We start from the raw sequence: 14,732 nt of genomic DNA, 5'->3' as shown, positions 1-14,732 counted from the left end.
GCACACAGGCATGCATGCACACATGCACACACGTTTGCAGGCACATATGTGAATTCAGATAGGATTTAGAGGTCCCTGAACTATCAAATGGATGTTTAGGAGTCCTTTTGATCTCCAAAGATCCAACTGAAGGAATTTCACCTTTACGAACACTACCACAGAGGAAAGACACAGAGAGTGAGAAAGGAATGTGCTATCTTGACTTCATACAGGAGCAGAGGAGAATAGCTTTTGAATTACATTATTTTGTTTCAATACTACCTTTCAAATGTCATAACGTATTTTGAGCTGGAAAGATGGCTGAGCCATTAAATGCTAAGCTCATAACCAAAAATCATAATATAGTTTCTTCAATTAAAATGTTTAGAGATTTAACAACTATTTTCTTATTCCCGCCACTATGAACAGAATTGTATGAATGTAATTGAAACTATGTATCCTGTCTCCTATAGCACTGTCTCCCTCCATCATTACAAGTGGAACCAATTATAGTAAAATTTCCTTCACTTTTAACATAGTTTTCTCAAAGGAGCACAGAACCAAAAGATACAACGGAATAAAATACATCACTTGAAAATAAAACAGAAAAAAAAGTAGCATTACTTTTTCACTGTTGAATTTAGTCCCGCAGGAGTGGCAGGTTGTTCAGGATCCTGGTTAACAAGGCAAGTCGGAAAGGAACAGCCATCACCCTGACTGTAATTAAAGAGAGAGAGAGAGAGAGAAAGAAAAATGTTCAACCTTCTTAATGCTGTGACCCTTTAATACAGTTCCTTATGTTGTGGTGACCTCTCCAACCATATAATAATGTTGCTGCCACTTCCTAACTGTAGTTTTGCTACTGTTATGAATCGTAATATAAATATCTCATATTCAGGATATCTGAAAGTCACCCTCCATAAAAAGGTCATTCCACCTGCAAAGGGGTTGCGACCCATGGGTTGAGGAACACTGCCCTAGATACAACTGTGAAGAAAAACAACAGATTTAACTCTTTTTGTTGGTTTACTTTAATTAATTTAAATTAAAAAAAAACCTTTCAGAACAAAGTACCTTGAAAATATTGGTAACAGCCAATACTTCTTCTCATCACCAAAAACTTGTCGCATGTTTTTACTGAACCCCAAGCTGAATCCATTCTTATCTGTTCCGTGTCTAAATACTGGATTTCGGAATGCCTCTAAAAGAAACGGAGAAGTAATACTATGAATTCAGAATATATATACTAGCAATCCCTAATACTGAACAACTGTGTGTGTGTGTGTGTGTGTGTGTACTCCAACAACTGGTGGGTAGTCTCCTAGGAATACTCATATACTGTACATAACCCTGAAACAGAGGTTGTCTATTCTGGTTTAAAATATTAAGAAACGAGTAGGTCTGCTTTAATTTTTCACTATTATAAGAGTACAAGCACACCAAAGAAAATTAGAAAATACAAATGAACAAATAAATTAAAATTCACATCATTCATATTTTTGTTATATTATTATTGCATGTGCATTTAGAGGTCAGAAAACAACTCTGTGCAGAGGGTGCCCCCTTTCACTTTTATATGAAATATGGGGCTTAAATTCAGATTATCGGCCTTTGTGGCAAGTGTGTTTTTTTTTTTACCATTGACCTACCCTGCTAGCCTATCTCATAGGTCTTCTGACTATAAATGGGTGGACAGGCTAAATAATATAGTAATATTTGAATCTATATTTTTAACAAAATGTGAGTATATTTTAAATATACTTGATAACCTCTTCAAGTGAAAAAACCTCCATTTATCAAACTTCATTGAAATTTTTATCTCATCATAGTTATTTTTAGTTGACCCAAAAATCTACTTTATAGCCAGGTTTTCCAAACAAAAAATTCAAACCCCAAATGGACATATATGGTTATGTCCACTCTGTGTATCAAAGCTGTGGTCCAAAAAGACATTAGAATTGCCCACGGTCACATCACAAATGCAGATGTGGGACTTCTGTGAGGCCATCAGTGTTCTTGTCACAATGCCACATTGCCTCTCCAGTAACCCTGCAAAGCAGATTCTAGAATCTTTTTTTAAATATATTTTTATTTTTTTTAAATCAAATCATAATTTTTACTTATTCACATAGGGGTTATAAACACAAAAAGGCAGGACATGGGGAAGGGGATGACACCGCAGTGTGGGTGTTCAGGGGGAATACAGATATCTTCCAGAACAGGGTATTGGTTGGGTCAAGGTTCAGGGAACAGGTCGATATGACTCTGCCTATGATTCACTTGTCCTTATCTAAGTTGGTATTATCCGCCAAGGCTACCTATTTCCTTTTTCCTTCCCAGGTAAAAACGAATCACCCATGGTGTCTGCTGTTAGAAGTTCTAATCCAGATGCTGGCCTCTGAACTTATATTACTCAGACCTTCAACGGGCCATTGACAAGAACATCAACCAGCTAGAGATTGACATCACTAATCTGAAGAAATCCCTCGTTTTGCTGTCTGAAGAGACCTCCAAAAATTTCAAAGGACTTTATTGGACTTGATTTACTCTTTTACAATAGAAAAGACTGTGTACAGCTCTTGACTGTGTACAGTCCTTAAAGAATAATGTTGCCTTTACATAGACAAGACAGGGAAGGTTAAAGAGAGCATGAAAAAGGTCAGAGAAGGCCCTGAGAAAAGACAGAGAGAGAAAGATGAGAGCTGGTACAAGAATTGGCTTTCAACCTCTCCATGGTTGTCAACCCTACTTCCTCCCATCTTGGGACCATTAATTGGGTGATTTTTGCTTATTTCTTTTGGTCCCTGGGCCTTAAATAGGCTGACTAACTTTGTGAAGCAACAGATAAATAATTTGGTAGTAAAACCTATTCAGATACATTATCATAAGTTAGCTATGGAGGACCACGAGACTCAAAACCCATCTCCACCCAGATTCTAGAATCTTAACTTTAGGATATGAATGTGTTTAGAAGCATAAAGATTTTGCCCATCACTTTGGAGACAGAATCTAACCAGCAAAGTCATATACTAAGACACATGCTACTATGAGATCTTAAGTCTTTGTTGATCCTGGATGTTCATGCTTAACAAAACTTCTTTATTAGACAAGGTCTTGCCTTCCTAGCCTTGATATCTCTCAGTCAGGGTGGTGCTTTGTTTCTGGTCATTCTCCATCACAACGAGCAGGATTTCCCACAATCCTCTCAACATCCTTTCATGCCTGTGAAGTTGGTTATACTGCTACCCTCACCTCTAAATTTGGTAATACCTCTTTTACTTTTTTTCCCCATAGCTAAGCCTCATCAAATTAGTTATATTAAAAATAAGTTATTGGCTTCATTTCTTTTTTATAACTTCCTTTTCTATTATCTCCCATCTTCACTGTCTCCTTTCCTCTGCTGGATTTGAGGTCACTCTCTTCTCCTGTTACTGTCTCCTCACGGTATGTACATAGTTACCAGTTTAAGATATCTCTTCATTTTTTAATATGGACATTTGGAGGTGTGCCTTTCTCTCTGAGGCCTTGTACCAGCTCTGTGTGTGTGTGTGTGTGTGTGTGTGTGGTGTGAACTTGACACAAGTTAGAGTCATCAGAGAGAAAGGAGCCTCCCTTGAGAAAATACCTCCATGAGATCCAGCTGTAAAGCATTTTCTCAATTAGTGATCAAGAGGGGAGGGCCCATTGTGGGTGGTGCCCTCCCTGGGCTGTAGTTTTGGGTTCTATAAGAAAGCAAGCTGAGCAAGTTACGGGAAGCAAGCCAGTAAGCAGCACCCTCCATGACCTCAGCATCAGCTCCTGCCTCCCAGTTTCTGCCCTGCTTGAGTTCCAGTCTTGACTTCCTTTGGTGATGAACAGCAATGTGGAAGTGTAAGCCAAACTTGCTTCTTCCCAACTTGCTTCTTGTTCATGATGCTTTGTGCAGGAATAGAAACCGTGACTAAGACAGGCCTGCTTCATGCCTTAAGTCTTAGTTTCTTTTTGTGATGCTGTGATAAAATATTTTCATGAAAGCAACTTAAGGGAGAAAGGATCTCTTTGGCTCAGGTTCTAGGCTATAGACCATCAAGGCAAGGAAGCTGCACTGGCAGGAGCTTGAAGCTGGTAGTTACATTGTATCCACCCTCAGCTGAAGAGAACAATGAATGCTTGCTGTTCTTCAGTCCCTTTCTCTATTCATATAGTTCAGGATCCCAGCCAGAGAATGATGTCACCCACAGTAGGTAGGTCATCCCACCTCAAGTAAGGTAATTGAGACAATTTCAGCCCCCTTATCTGAGGCATGCTAAGAGGCCACTCTCCCAGATGATTCTAGATTTTGTTTAACAATTAACGCTAACCATCACCTTTTGTCTGTAGAGTGAACTGAACACTTCTGGTTTCTTTAGAAAATCAGTTATGTCAAATGATTTTTTGCTGGGGCACACAGGAGGGAGGATGATGTTTTGCTAAAGCAAACACGTGAAAGGACGCATGATGTTCAGGAGGAATATAAATATGATCCCACAGACAATGGGAGCTTGAGCATTAGTTTGCTTTGCTCTGCCCTGCTATTCTTCCGTAACAACACCTACATATTGGTTTGCCTTACATTGCGTTGCTGAGCTCTGCTTGTGGTGACACCATAGGGAGAAACTCACCAAAGAACTTCTCATGAGGTTCCTGTAGCTTCTTGCCACTTTTGTGGCCTTGGGTAGGTTGGCAAGCCTTGTTTGTGGTTTCTTCTGGATTGAACTGCCCTTGCTGGTTCGTGTGTGGTGACTGTCAAGTGGAATGGACTGCAGCTGCTGATTCATATTTGGTATTTGCCACTGGACTGAACTGCTGATATCCCTGACAATGGAAATTGGGCTTGCCTCTAAAGAACTATTTCTAAACAGGTCTACTTCCTCCATGTCTGAATAACCTACTTTCTTCCATTTCTTCTGATGGGTGGTGGGCTAAATGGGAGGTTGATTGCTTATTAAGGTAGGCTGAAAAAAATTTATGCCTACAGTAAAGCTTAACAGACTCTGTTCTGTGCCTACAGTATTCTGGCTGTTTCAGTGGTTAACTTTTCAAAATGAATATTTCTTAGTGTGATGAGGTTTTCCTTGACAACTCATTGAAAATGGTGCCATCTCCAGCCTTTCTGTCATACGTCACGGCTTGTTTGTTTCTTTCAAAGCACTCTGTATTTTATAATTACTTTTATGTTTGAATTTTGCCTCTGTGCTCATCAACAAGTTGTTCTTCCATTGTCCTCCCCTCAGTGTAAATAACTGTTTTGCACACCATGCACAGTCAATCAATATATGCAAAGAACGAACATGTGCCTCTATGGAATTACAAAATACACAGCAAATAAGAAAGATTTATTTTTGACTATTTCAAGACAGGGTTGATGACTTATGAGTGATATATGACAACTTTTTAGTGAATGACTACGTATGTGTTTAAGGTTTTGTTCTCTATAGTTGGATACTCACCTAATGTAGATTTATTTTTGCTGACTAGCCAACAATGATACCCAAACAGAGAGGACAAGCTGACAGAGAACATAGCTGCAGCAAAGAATAAAAACATAATATGGAACTTGGCTTGAGTATCAGGCAGACCATTCTATAAGGAAAGGCAGAGAACAAAATGTTTTATCAATGGAATGAATATTCACCTATAATTATTAATTAATTAATATGATTGTTTTCTTAACATAATTTAAAAACAAAAAGTAACACATAGCTTCACGCTAAATTTTAAGGAGAAAAGAAAATATTTATTTTGCATTAAATTAAAGGCTTATTGGTATATGAACATCTATCTGTTCAGAAAAGATTAAAGTTGGAATATTTATTTTGCTTTGCATAACCAAATCAAATTCCAGGAAAACATGGCAGTATAAACTATACCATTGGGAGACAAGGTAAAAGAAACTGAACATATTATTAGCATGCTGCATATTAATACATGTTTAAATAATTTTTATTATAATGCCAGAAAAATAATTAGTTGGCATAATTTAGTTCCTAGTCTCATTGATACTTCAGATTATTATAAATAACAGCATCAACTAAAAGAATATGGGACACACCCCCACAATAATGCTTCAAGCTCTGGCAATAACATCACAGAAAAGATCAACATTAGTAACACCTGTCTGAATACTTTTAATAGCCAGGGGTTGAAACCAGCCAGCTCTGCAAAGCCAATGAGCTGGCTCTAGAATGAATTGCTGAGGGTCTGACTTTCAAGCAAAGCACCAAATATGCCAGCGACCTCCCAATCTGACATTACCACAGTGATTCATTTCCTTGTGGAACTCGCCATTGATATAGATGATAAGACCTCAACTGGCAGCTTTTGACAGTAAGCTCTGAACAACAGAGACTTTGGTCTTTTCTGTTCAGATGTGTTCTGGCTTTGAAAAGAAAACTGCCCATAGGGATAGAGGGCAGTGGGATAACAGTCTGGTAGACATTCATTAGGGGTCAACTGGAAACTGGAAGTATCTTTGCTAAAAACATACCAGCCTACCTGTGCCTTTCTGTTTCTTAGCCATGGGACTAAACACAAAGTAGGCATTCAATAACTCTTTAGTATTAAATTTGGTTTAGATCTCATATTACCCAGAAATTCAGGATTTTTTGCCATAAAGAAAGATAATTTAAAGAAAACAAAAGAAAATTAAGTGAGAAAGCAATCCTGGCAAGGAGTAGAATGCTTTCTTACCAACACATCATACTCAACAGGAAGGTTTCTGCATAGTTTCATACTTTATAATTCTGTTTTGTCTTGTTTTAGAATATATAGTGCAAAAAAAAAAAAAAAACCCACAACCCACCACCACCACCACAAACAAAACAAACCAAAAACCAAAAACCAAACCCTAACGGAATTACCAGGATATAACAGTTTAAAAGATAATCTAATACATGAGGAGAAAACGCTTCAATTTTTAAATACCAAGAAAAGCATGTGTAATCCATTATCAACTATCTAATCCAGTCTCATTATTCAATGTAGGCAGGCTGCACAAGATCGCCTTGGACAAGAGAGCCATGAGTACTGGATCCTGGGCAAACACAGGGTTGGTTTTCTCTTCTCATGGTGGTTTAGGCATCTACTGACCAATTCACAACCTTGTTTGATGTGGGGTTTTGCCTGAATGCCCCTTATTTAATATAGTGTGTTGACATATTGACATGGAAATTCTCAACGACTGTAATTAATGTCTGGATAAAGCATGTATTTTCTCCATAAGACACAGAAGTCTCATTTAGAAATAATAGATAACACGTCATCAGTATGTATAAAGATCACTTTATACTTGCAAAATCAACAACAGGTTAAAAAAAAAAAACTAACCAAACAAAAACCCAACAACAAACCATGGAAGCAAACAGACCATGGGAGAAGATACTTGTTTAAAGGATGCTGAGATGCAGATGCTATAACAATACCTTGTTAACCTCAACTAGGAATATGCATGTGCACTGTGCAAATATGTACATGTCTAGAAACTGTTGAAAAGGCTCAGAGCACATTGGTTGGGAGTCGTAAGTAAATTTTGAGATGCTGAATACACAAATACAGAGTATTTGTACACAAATAACCCTAGAAAGTCAGGGTCTGAAATGACTCACTACTAAACCTTGATACTCAGAAAAGTCACTAAAGTGATGACTTACCGTCCAAAATCTGATAAAATACTGTAAATCTGTAGCAGCAATGAAAAGGCAGTACAGCAGAGAGTAAGCCAAGAAAAGGAGGAAGAATTTATAATTTGAAAATCCAACACAATTGTTCACCCTGCCAACAAAACAAAAAAAATAGTCTTAATGAGTTATGTCTCCAGTCTAGGGATAAATACCTTTAAACATAGCATAGTTTTTTGATTTATGCTCATTTAAAACTCATTAGCATTTCATTCATAACGAACAGTAACATTTTCTAACATGTGAAAAGGAACTTTTGCACTTAGATATTTAATATCTGACCCTCTGTACTTCTTCTCCATCTCCTCTGATTCTTTAAAAAAAATGATTTATTTATTACATATTCGGAATTCTGCCTGCATGCCTGCCTGCAGGCCAGAAGAAGGCACCAGATCTCACTATAGTTAATTGTGAGCCATCATGTGGCTCACATGTGCTGGGACTTGAACTCAGGACCTCTAGAAGAGCAGGCAGTACCCTTAACCGCTGAGCCATCTCTCCAGCTCTCAATGTATGATTCTTAATATTGCTTTAATCAATCACAGTGAAAGCTACTACACTTCATACACAATGAGTTACATAAATAAACACACACCTACCTTAAGGAAGAGAGTTTGTGACAGCGCCAAAAGAGTCAAGCAGACATGGGGAATTCACTAGGTTCTCTAGATTCTATTTGTACTATGATAAAGTAAGTTAAAGTCTTTTAAGTTCCCCCAGATTTGGTTGAAGTTGCTTCAATACACCTCATTGCATGCCATCATGGTGGTAAACAAATGATTGATCAATGTGTACTAACTCAAAGAATTAAAAACCAGAGGTGTGGGAGCCAGCTAGACAGAGTGGAATGCCCATTTGATATTAGATAATTATGTCACTCTGGGGATGTGAATTAGCCTATTAGAAATTCCATCTTCTTTACTGGAAAATAAGTGTTCAGATAATTTCTGAAATCCAGCCCTGCATCCTATGATTCTAGATATGGAAGTTGAGACATCCTAAGTTCCATATTCTAGAATCATATGATGAGTGGGAGGAGGGTAGAATCACAACCATAAATACCAACAAGACAAAAACGAGTACATTTCAGTGTGTGGCCGCTCTCTCTGCTTTCCATGAAACCAAGGCATGGCTCCATAGCTAAACTGTCTGATTCAGATGATGGAGTTAACTTGTGGGTCGCTGGATGACAAATCTACTGCATAGTGTCTGCCTACTGCTTCCTCTCCTTCGTGTTCTTGTTTCCTTTTGCGTCTCTGTCCCCCTTCCCTTCTTCCTCCCCCCTCTTTCCTCCTCTCTCTGTTGACCTTGGCAATGAAACAAAACATTTTTTTCATTTCTTGTTTGTTTGTTTAAAAACAATCTATGTTCTCATAAAATTTGCTTTTGTGCCCCCCAAAAACATAAGGAACTGCCAGAGTTTAATAAATTGGAACTCAAAGGTCTTGTCCATGGAGAAGCAATTCACAAAGAAGCTAAATTGCAGATGCATATTTCTTGTTAACAGTTATGTCTGCAGCTTTGGAGGGCCCAGTGGGAAAGCAGACAGATATCTGAGATTGTTTTTTATGGTGCAGAAATGCAATAACATCAAGAAGGAATATTAGAAACCGTCCTGTACAGGCTTCCTCTAATGTGATCTCTCTCCAAAGAATGCAGGATATTGCCTTGGCTTACTAGTGTCGCTTTCAAGAGGTAGAGAGAATAAATAGAGGTTGAATGAGGGCTGGGGGTGTATAAGCAAGGGTACTTGTGAACTGAGTTACAGTGACTGGCACCCGATATGCCTCTTTCCGAAGGGATGCAGATAGAAGGTTTTTTATTAAATGATGAAGAACACTTTTATAGAGAGAAAATAATTTTGATCAGGTTTTTATAACACCTGATTCAGCTTCCTGTAACTCATGCTTAAGATCACTGGGCTAATTGGCCACGCAAGAACCAAGAATCAAAACCAAGTGTTTCACCATTTGATCTATGTACATAGATGATTCTGGAAGGCATATTTCGAGAGGAAACAGAGAAGAGTGTTTATACTGAACAGTAACAACATACTTTTTTTTTTCCAGAGGGCTCTTGGTTAGACATTGTAACTACCTATTGTAGACTCAGTTTGGCCCAAAGAGAGTCCAGCTGTAAACAGCATTCCCCAGGAAGGACAACAATGATGTTTATGCAGAAACAACACATTTGGGTTATATCATTTTAATTTGATGTAAAGATAGCTGTAGGATGTTTCACAGAAATTGCTTTCTGAATACAACTAAAAGGAGAGTATAATATGAGTCCACTCTTCAACTCTGCTGAGCCTCAAGGCAAATAATATTACTTCTTTCTGTTATCAGTATATAAAGATAACTTTTTTAAAAGAATGTACAGTCTTTAATATACAGTGGGCATTCAATATGTTGAAACTAAAATTATTTACTTCTATTTGAGGAGTTACTAGGTAACCACACCAAGTTATTATAAATATAATTAATTAAAATTGTATGCTAAAGGAAAAATCATTCCTCTAGTAGAAAAATCCAATAAGATCAACACTATAAAAACTTTCATTTAGTTAAAGAGACACGTGTGAGGCTGCTCTCCTAAATCCTAATGGGTAATTTTAAGTGCCCAAGCAGATCTGCAAATCACTGAATACAAAACCAACAGGCACTGTTTATCTAATGTTTCAAATGTTCAGAGTTGATATGCACTCTAAAGTTCAAAACCAGATACAAGACCGAAATAAAAAGGCAGCTGTCTAACCTGGTAATGTCCTAAGAGCCCTTAAACAAATTGTATTCAGATAACAGCTGTAAAATGATTTTCATATACTGGGTGTGAAAACAGTCATAGAATATAGTGAATGAAAAAATGAGTCATATCCAGTCTATCAATTCTGTAGCCATTTGTTTTGGTTTTTTTGGTTTTGTTTTGTTGTTAAGAGAAAGACCACACAGCACATATGTATGTATTTACAAACATATACATGGATAATCTAGACCTGGTTTCTCCTGTTTCTAGGAAAATCATTACCTACAGATTCTACAAACCACCTAGTGTGGAACTTGTGAGCATTCGTATCTCTTCAGTGTGTCACCCTTGGGAGAAATAAAATTCGTGTGATAATTACAATTAATGCTTGAGTTCAGCCATGGCCACCTTAACATGATTAACATGTATGCGGAGTGAAAAAAAAAAACGGTAACAAGGATAGGAGAGTTGACCTTCGCTAGCAGATCTCAGAGAGCTCTCCACAAAGTCACTTATGGCTTAGAAGTAGGAGACAAACAAACAAACGAACAAACAAACAAAAACCCAAAACCAAAACCAAGAATGAGTTCTAAGTAGAAAATCTTGTTTAACTATGTTTGTGTATTTGTCTGTTTGCTCTTCTACCTTCCAATGCAGTTTCCTTGAAAGTTTAAAGTTTAAATTGTTAATGTTTATTATAAACTTCTATTGAGGTATCCTGGTATGGAATTAATGTGTGAGCATCTATATTTCTGTAAAGTATTTTAGTGCATCTGTGTTTATATATGTGCATTAAAAGAATACCCTTTGTGAGTGTAAAACATGTAAAATTAACTTTAATGTTGTTAACGCACTAGATTAAAAATTATTTAATGGAAATTCTCCCAAATGGAGTTTCTTTGAAGCTAATTAAGTACTTGAAACTAAGCCTCCTAGGACAAGTAAGGTAGCCTATTAATAAAAAGATTTGTAAAAAGTGGCTCAATTTATATTAAGTTAGTAATTGATACAAACTTGTTTTAATTATAGGCTCATACTCACCATGGGCAATGATGATCCATCTTCAAAATACATCTAAAAATACCCAAAAAATAAAACACGATACCTTATAAAATCTTTCCCACAGGTTTGGCATGTAAAATACTACACAATTACTTATTTAAAAATAGAATACAGTAAGAACAGAATTCTCATCTAAAAGAGACATTATACTTTACTCAAGTCATAATGGAGAACAATAAAGCTTCAAAATGTGCACTCCTTAAGACTATTGTATTAATACAAGGATGTTTTGCATTGAAAAAGCACAAAGCCTCAGTAAATTTACACAAAGCCTATGTAAAAGTTGCTCTTGCCTCTCAATCTTTAGGACAAGTTTTACTGTTGTTGTCCCATATTAAATATACAACAGTATCTAAGTATGTGAAGCCAATCAAATACAAGGAATAATTCCACTCATGTCTCTGAACAGTGGCCTAGAAAGCATGAATGTGGACTGTGGTGATCATCTGAAAGGCAGAAGCTAGCGCGATGCTGAACAACATGCCCACGATCATGACTGTAGATGCTTGAGATGCAAAGGTTTTCTTACTTATCACAGACGGAGCAGTGATGGCAGCGGTCTGGTTTTATAAGTTGGCATCTGTCACAATAGCGGATTGCTAGGAACAAAGAGTTCACTTAGTCTTAAACTTAACAAGTCGCTGAAAATACAATGAAATGGCTTTATAATCATCATTCCAAATTTAAACTCCAAAAAGCATACTGAATTTAAGTTTGATTCAAAGGGGAAATAAAAAGGAGACTCAACCCATTTTAAACACAGAGCATGAAAACACTTGCCTAGAGACATACCTCTCTGGAGAGACTTTCCAAGAGCAGGAGACCTCCTGAGAAAATTTGTCTAAGGAGTTCTCAGTTCTCAGTAGCTACAGCTCAAGGGGAAGATGTGTTCACTTCTACTGGTCAACAGAAAGACTCCCTCAGCTAAGTCAATGTATTCCTGTGACTAACTGGGTGAGGATACACCACAGAGGCATTCTCTAGAATGCCTATTGATTGCAAAAATTGGAAAAGACTTCGCATCTCTGTTAATTATGATGCAAGAGTATAAACAGGTCCTGGAAGAGGCATTTCCAATCAAGGATTGAGTTCTTGCAGGTAACACTGACATCTTTTCTTCAATAGCACAGGGATCATAGTCTACCTGGATAACTGATTCAGAGATGATGTTTCTCTACACAAACCTCACAGGGTTCACCAGACTACAGTGGAAATTGTATTAGAGGTAGACTCAGTATGGTTCTAATGTAAGCTAAAAGCAAATGCAAATTACAGAGGAATATTAATGGGGGATTTTACATTTTTATGCTAAATCTTTGAAAACACTGTATATCAGCAAATGGGCTAATGGGTCATAAGATGCAGGCAGAAATTTAAAGCCACAAAATGTGTCTGGGTAAATCTTGGTAGTAATTATCTGTAGTTCATGTGTGTTGGTTTTTTTAAGACCATGACTTAGTTAGATATTAAGTTATCTTAAAATATAAGCTAAGCAAGCTTAAGTTATTTGTATAATGGTTTCTATTTTAAAGACAGATAGCAATACCTAAATTATGTTTTACACAATTCATACAATTGCTGCTTTAATCTTATTAAAAATAGTTGCAAAACTATTAGTTTTACATCCCCTGTAGATATCACTTCCTTAAATACAAATAGATAGGTTTATAATTAAAACTTTAAAAGCAAATTTTCTATTCTGAATGCAGACTTCAGCAGCCCTTTATGTCGTCACCAAGTCACGACCAAGTGGGAGGGACAGAATTAGAGTCAGTTCTGAGATCTCCCTGCCCCAGTGTGACTCATGTTTCCATTCTGTTTTATGGGATTATGCAGGAAAGATTTAATAGCAACATAAGCAATAGGAGCAGCATTTTCAAGTCAGTGTTTGGCAGTTTGTGACAATGAAGATGCTTTCTCAGTGTCATTACGCCTCATTTGGGTGCTGTTTCAATGCCCTCCTTATCAGGGCTTACCGCCAGACATGGTCCTGGTGTAGATGGGCAGGTCTTTGGCTGCTCGCCTCAGAACTTCCTGATGGGCTTCTCCTCTTGGCTCTCTCTCCAGCAATTCTTTCTCTGCATAAGAGAGATGGAACTGAGGAATAAATTTAAATTTTAATCAGTATTTTCAAAGGAATGACAACACATTTGTCTGCTCTATTATACCCAAAGGTACTTACAAAATATAAAATATTAATGGTATATAGGATACTCAGGAAGGCTAATAGAATTTCAAAGCTGGACAGGTCTCTTATCTCACAGACAAGTACTTTATGAATCTTGAAAAGGAATGTGATGATAATAATAGTAATAACATAGGCATACTAACTTTTATACCTATTTCCCAAGTATTTTTAATGTGAAAAGGAATGGAATATAGCACTTTGCTTATAAAATAAATAATTCTGTGAAAATATTAATTACATAATAGATAAGTTGTCCCGATTAAAAAATACACGTCTCAACAGAAGAATTTTTCATTTGGATACCATTAGAAGCAAACAAAGAAAAATCAATCAGACATATATTTGCATTTAAGACCATTTGAACCTAGGCATAGTTGTTACTAAGGATCTCCTCTGGCACTCAGATAACTAAGTATTCATTTACTGTTGCTTATATTGACACTTTGGTTAACTAATTAACCATATTTATTTGAGAAAAATGAAAAATTGTACTGCTTGAATCCCTATAAATGGGTCCAGAAGGTATGGACAAGATCAACCATGGTGGTGCTTACCCATGAACTACAGTGATCCAACAATGAAGGACCATATCTCACTCAGTATCTTGCTGAAAACAGCAATAGCTCATTATCTTATAGAATACATTCTCTGTAGAGCTTCAAAATCAGGAAGCTAAACAGCCTCTATATTATCAATAAAGGCACACTCATATATAATAAAATTATGGAGAACATGGAAATATCTCAAACAAAAGGCAGAGGAGTTGTTTCCTCATGGAGAGGAGAGGGAAATACAACTGTGAAGTTTATAGCAGCCAGAAAAGATAAGAATGGTCTATTTATTTGCTGAATGTTTGCTTAGGCACTTTTATTTGATTATTTAAATTGTACATTATATATGATTTCTTGGGTAGTTCTGGAAATTAAATCTCGGGCATCATATATAAAAGGGATGTTCTCTATCACTGAGCTATATCCCCTGCCTTTAAACGCTCATTTTATATTAAGAAATACCTCACAGGGAGGAGTTACTGATGAAACTCTCATAGACTAGATAGATAATTTCTA

General features: G+C 36.9%; 1 protein-coding gene across 1 annotated transcript in view; it reads right to left on the bottom strand.

Moving 5' to 3' along the window:
- Zdhhc2 (zinc finger DHHC-type containing 2) overlaps window positions 1–14,732 on the bottom strand; it is a 58,191-nt gene that overhangs the window by 11,062 nt on the left and 32,397 nt on the right. The window contains exons 4-10 of the mRNA XM_028768195.1: window positions 13,454–13,574; window positions 12,007–12,076; window positions 11,457–11,489; window positions 7,647–7,767; window positions 5,448–5,580; window positions 1,054–1,180; window positions 604–696 (exon numbers count right to left, since the gene is read on the bottom strand). Coding sequence (XP_028624028.1) covers window positions 604–696; window positions 1,054–1,180; window positions 5,448–5,580; window positions 7,647–7,767; window positions 11,457–11,489; window positions 12,007–12,076; window positions 13,454–13,574 — 698 coding nt within the window. The remainder of the gene's footprint in view (window positions 1–603; window positions 697–1,053; window positions 1,181–5,447; window positions 5,581–7,646; window positions 7,768–11,456; window positions 11,490–12,006; window positions 12,077–13,453; window positions 13,575–14,732) is intronic.

Source organism: Grammomys surdaster, unplaced genomic scaffold (assembly GCF_004785775.1).
Source record: "Grammomys surdaster isolate TR1022 unplaced genomic scaffold, NIH_TR_1.0 185, whole genome shotgun sequence".
Classification (NCBI taxonomy): domain Eukaryota; kingdom Metazoa; phylum Chordata; class Mammalia; order Rodentia; family Muridae; genus Grammomys; species Grammomys surdaster.
The sequence above is the reverse complement of the archived record's forward strand: the minus strand, read 5'-3'. Positions and strand labels throughout refer to the sequence as shown.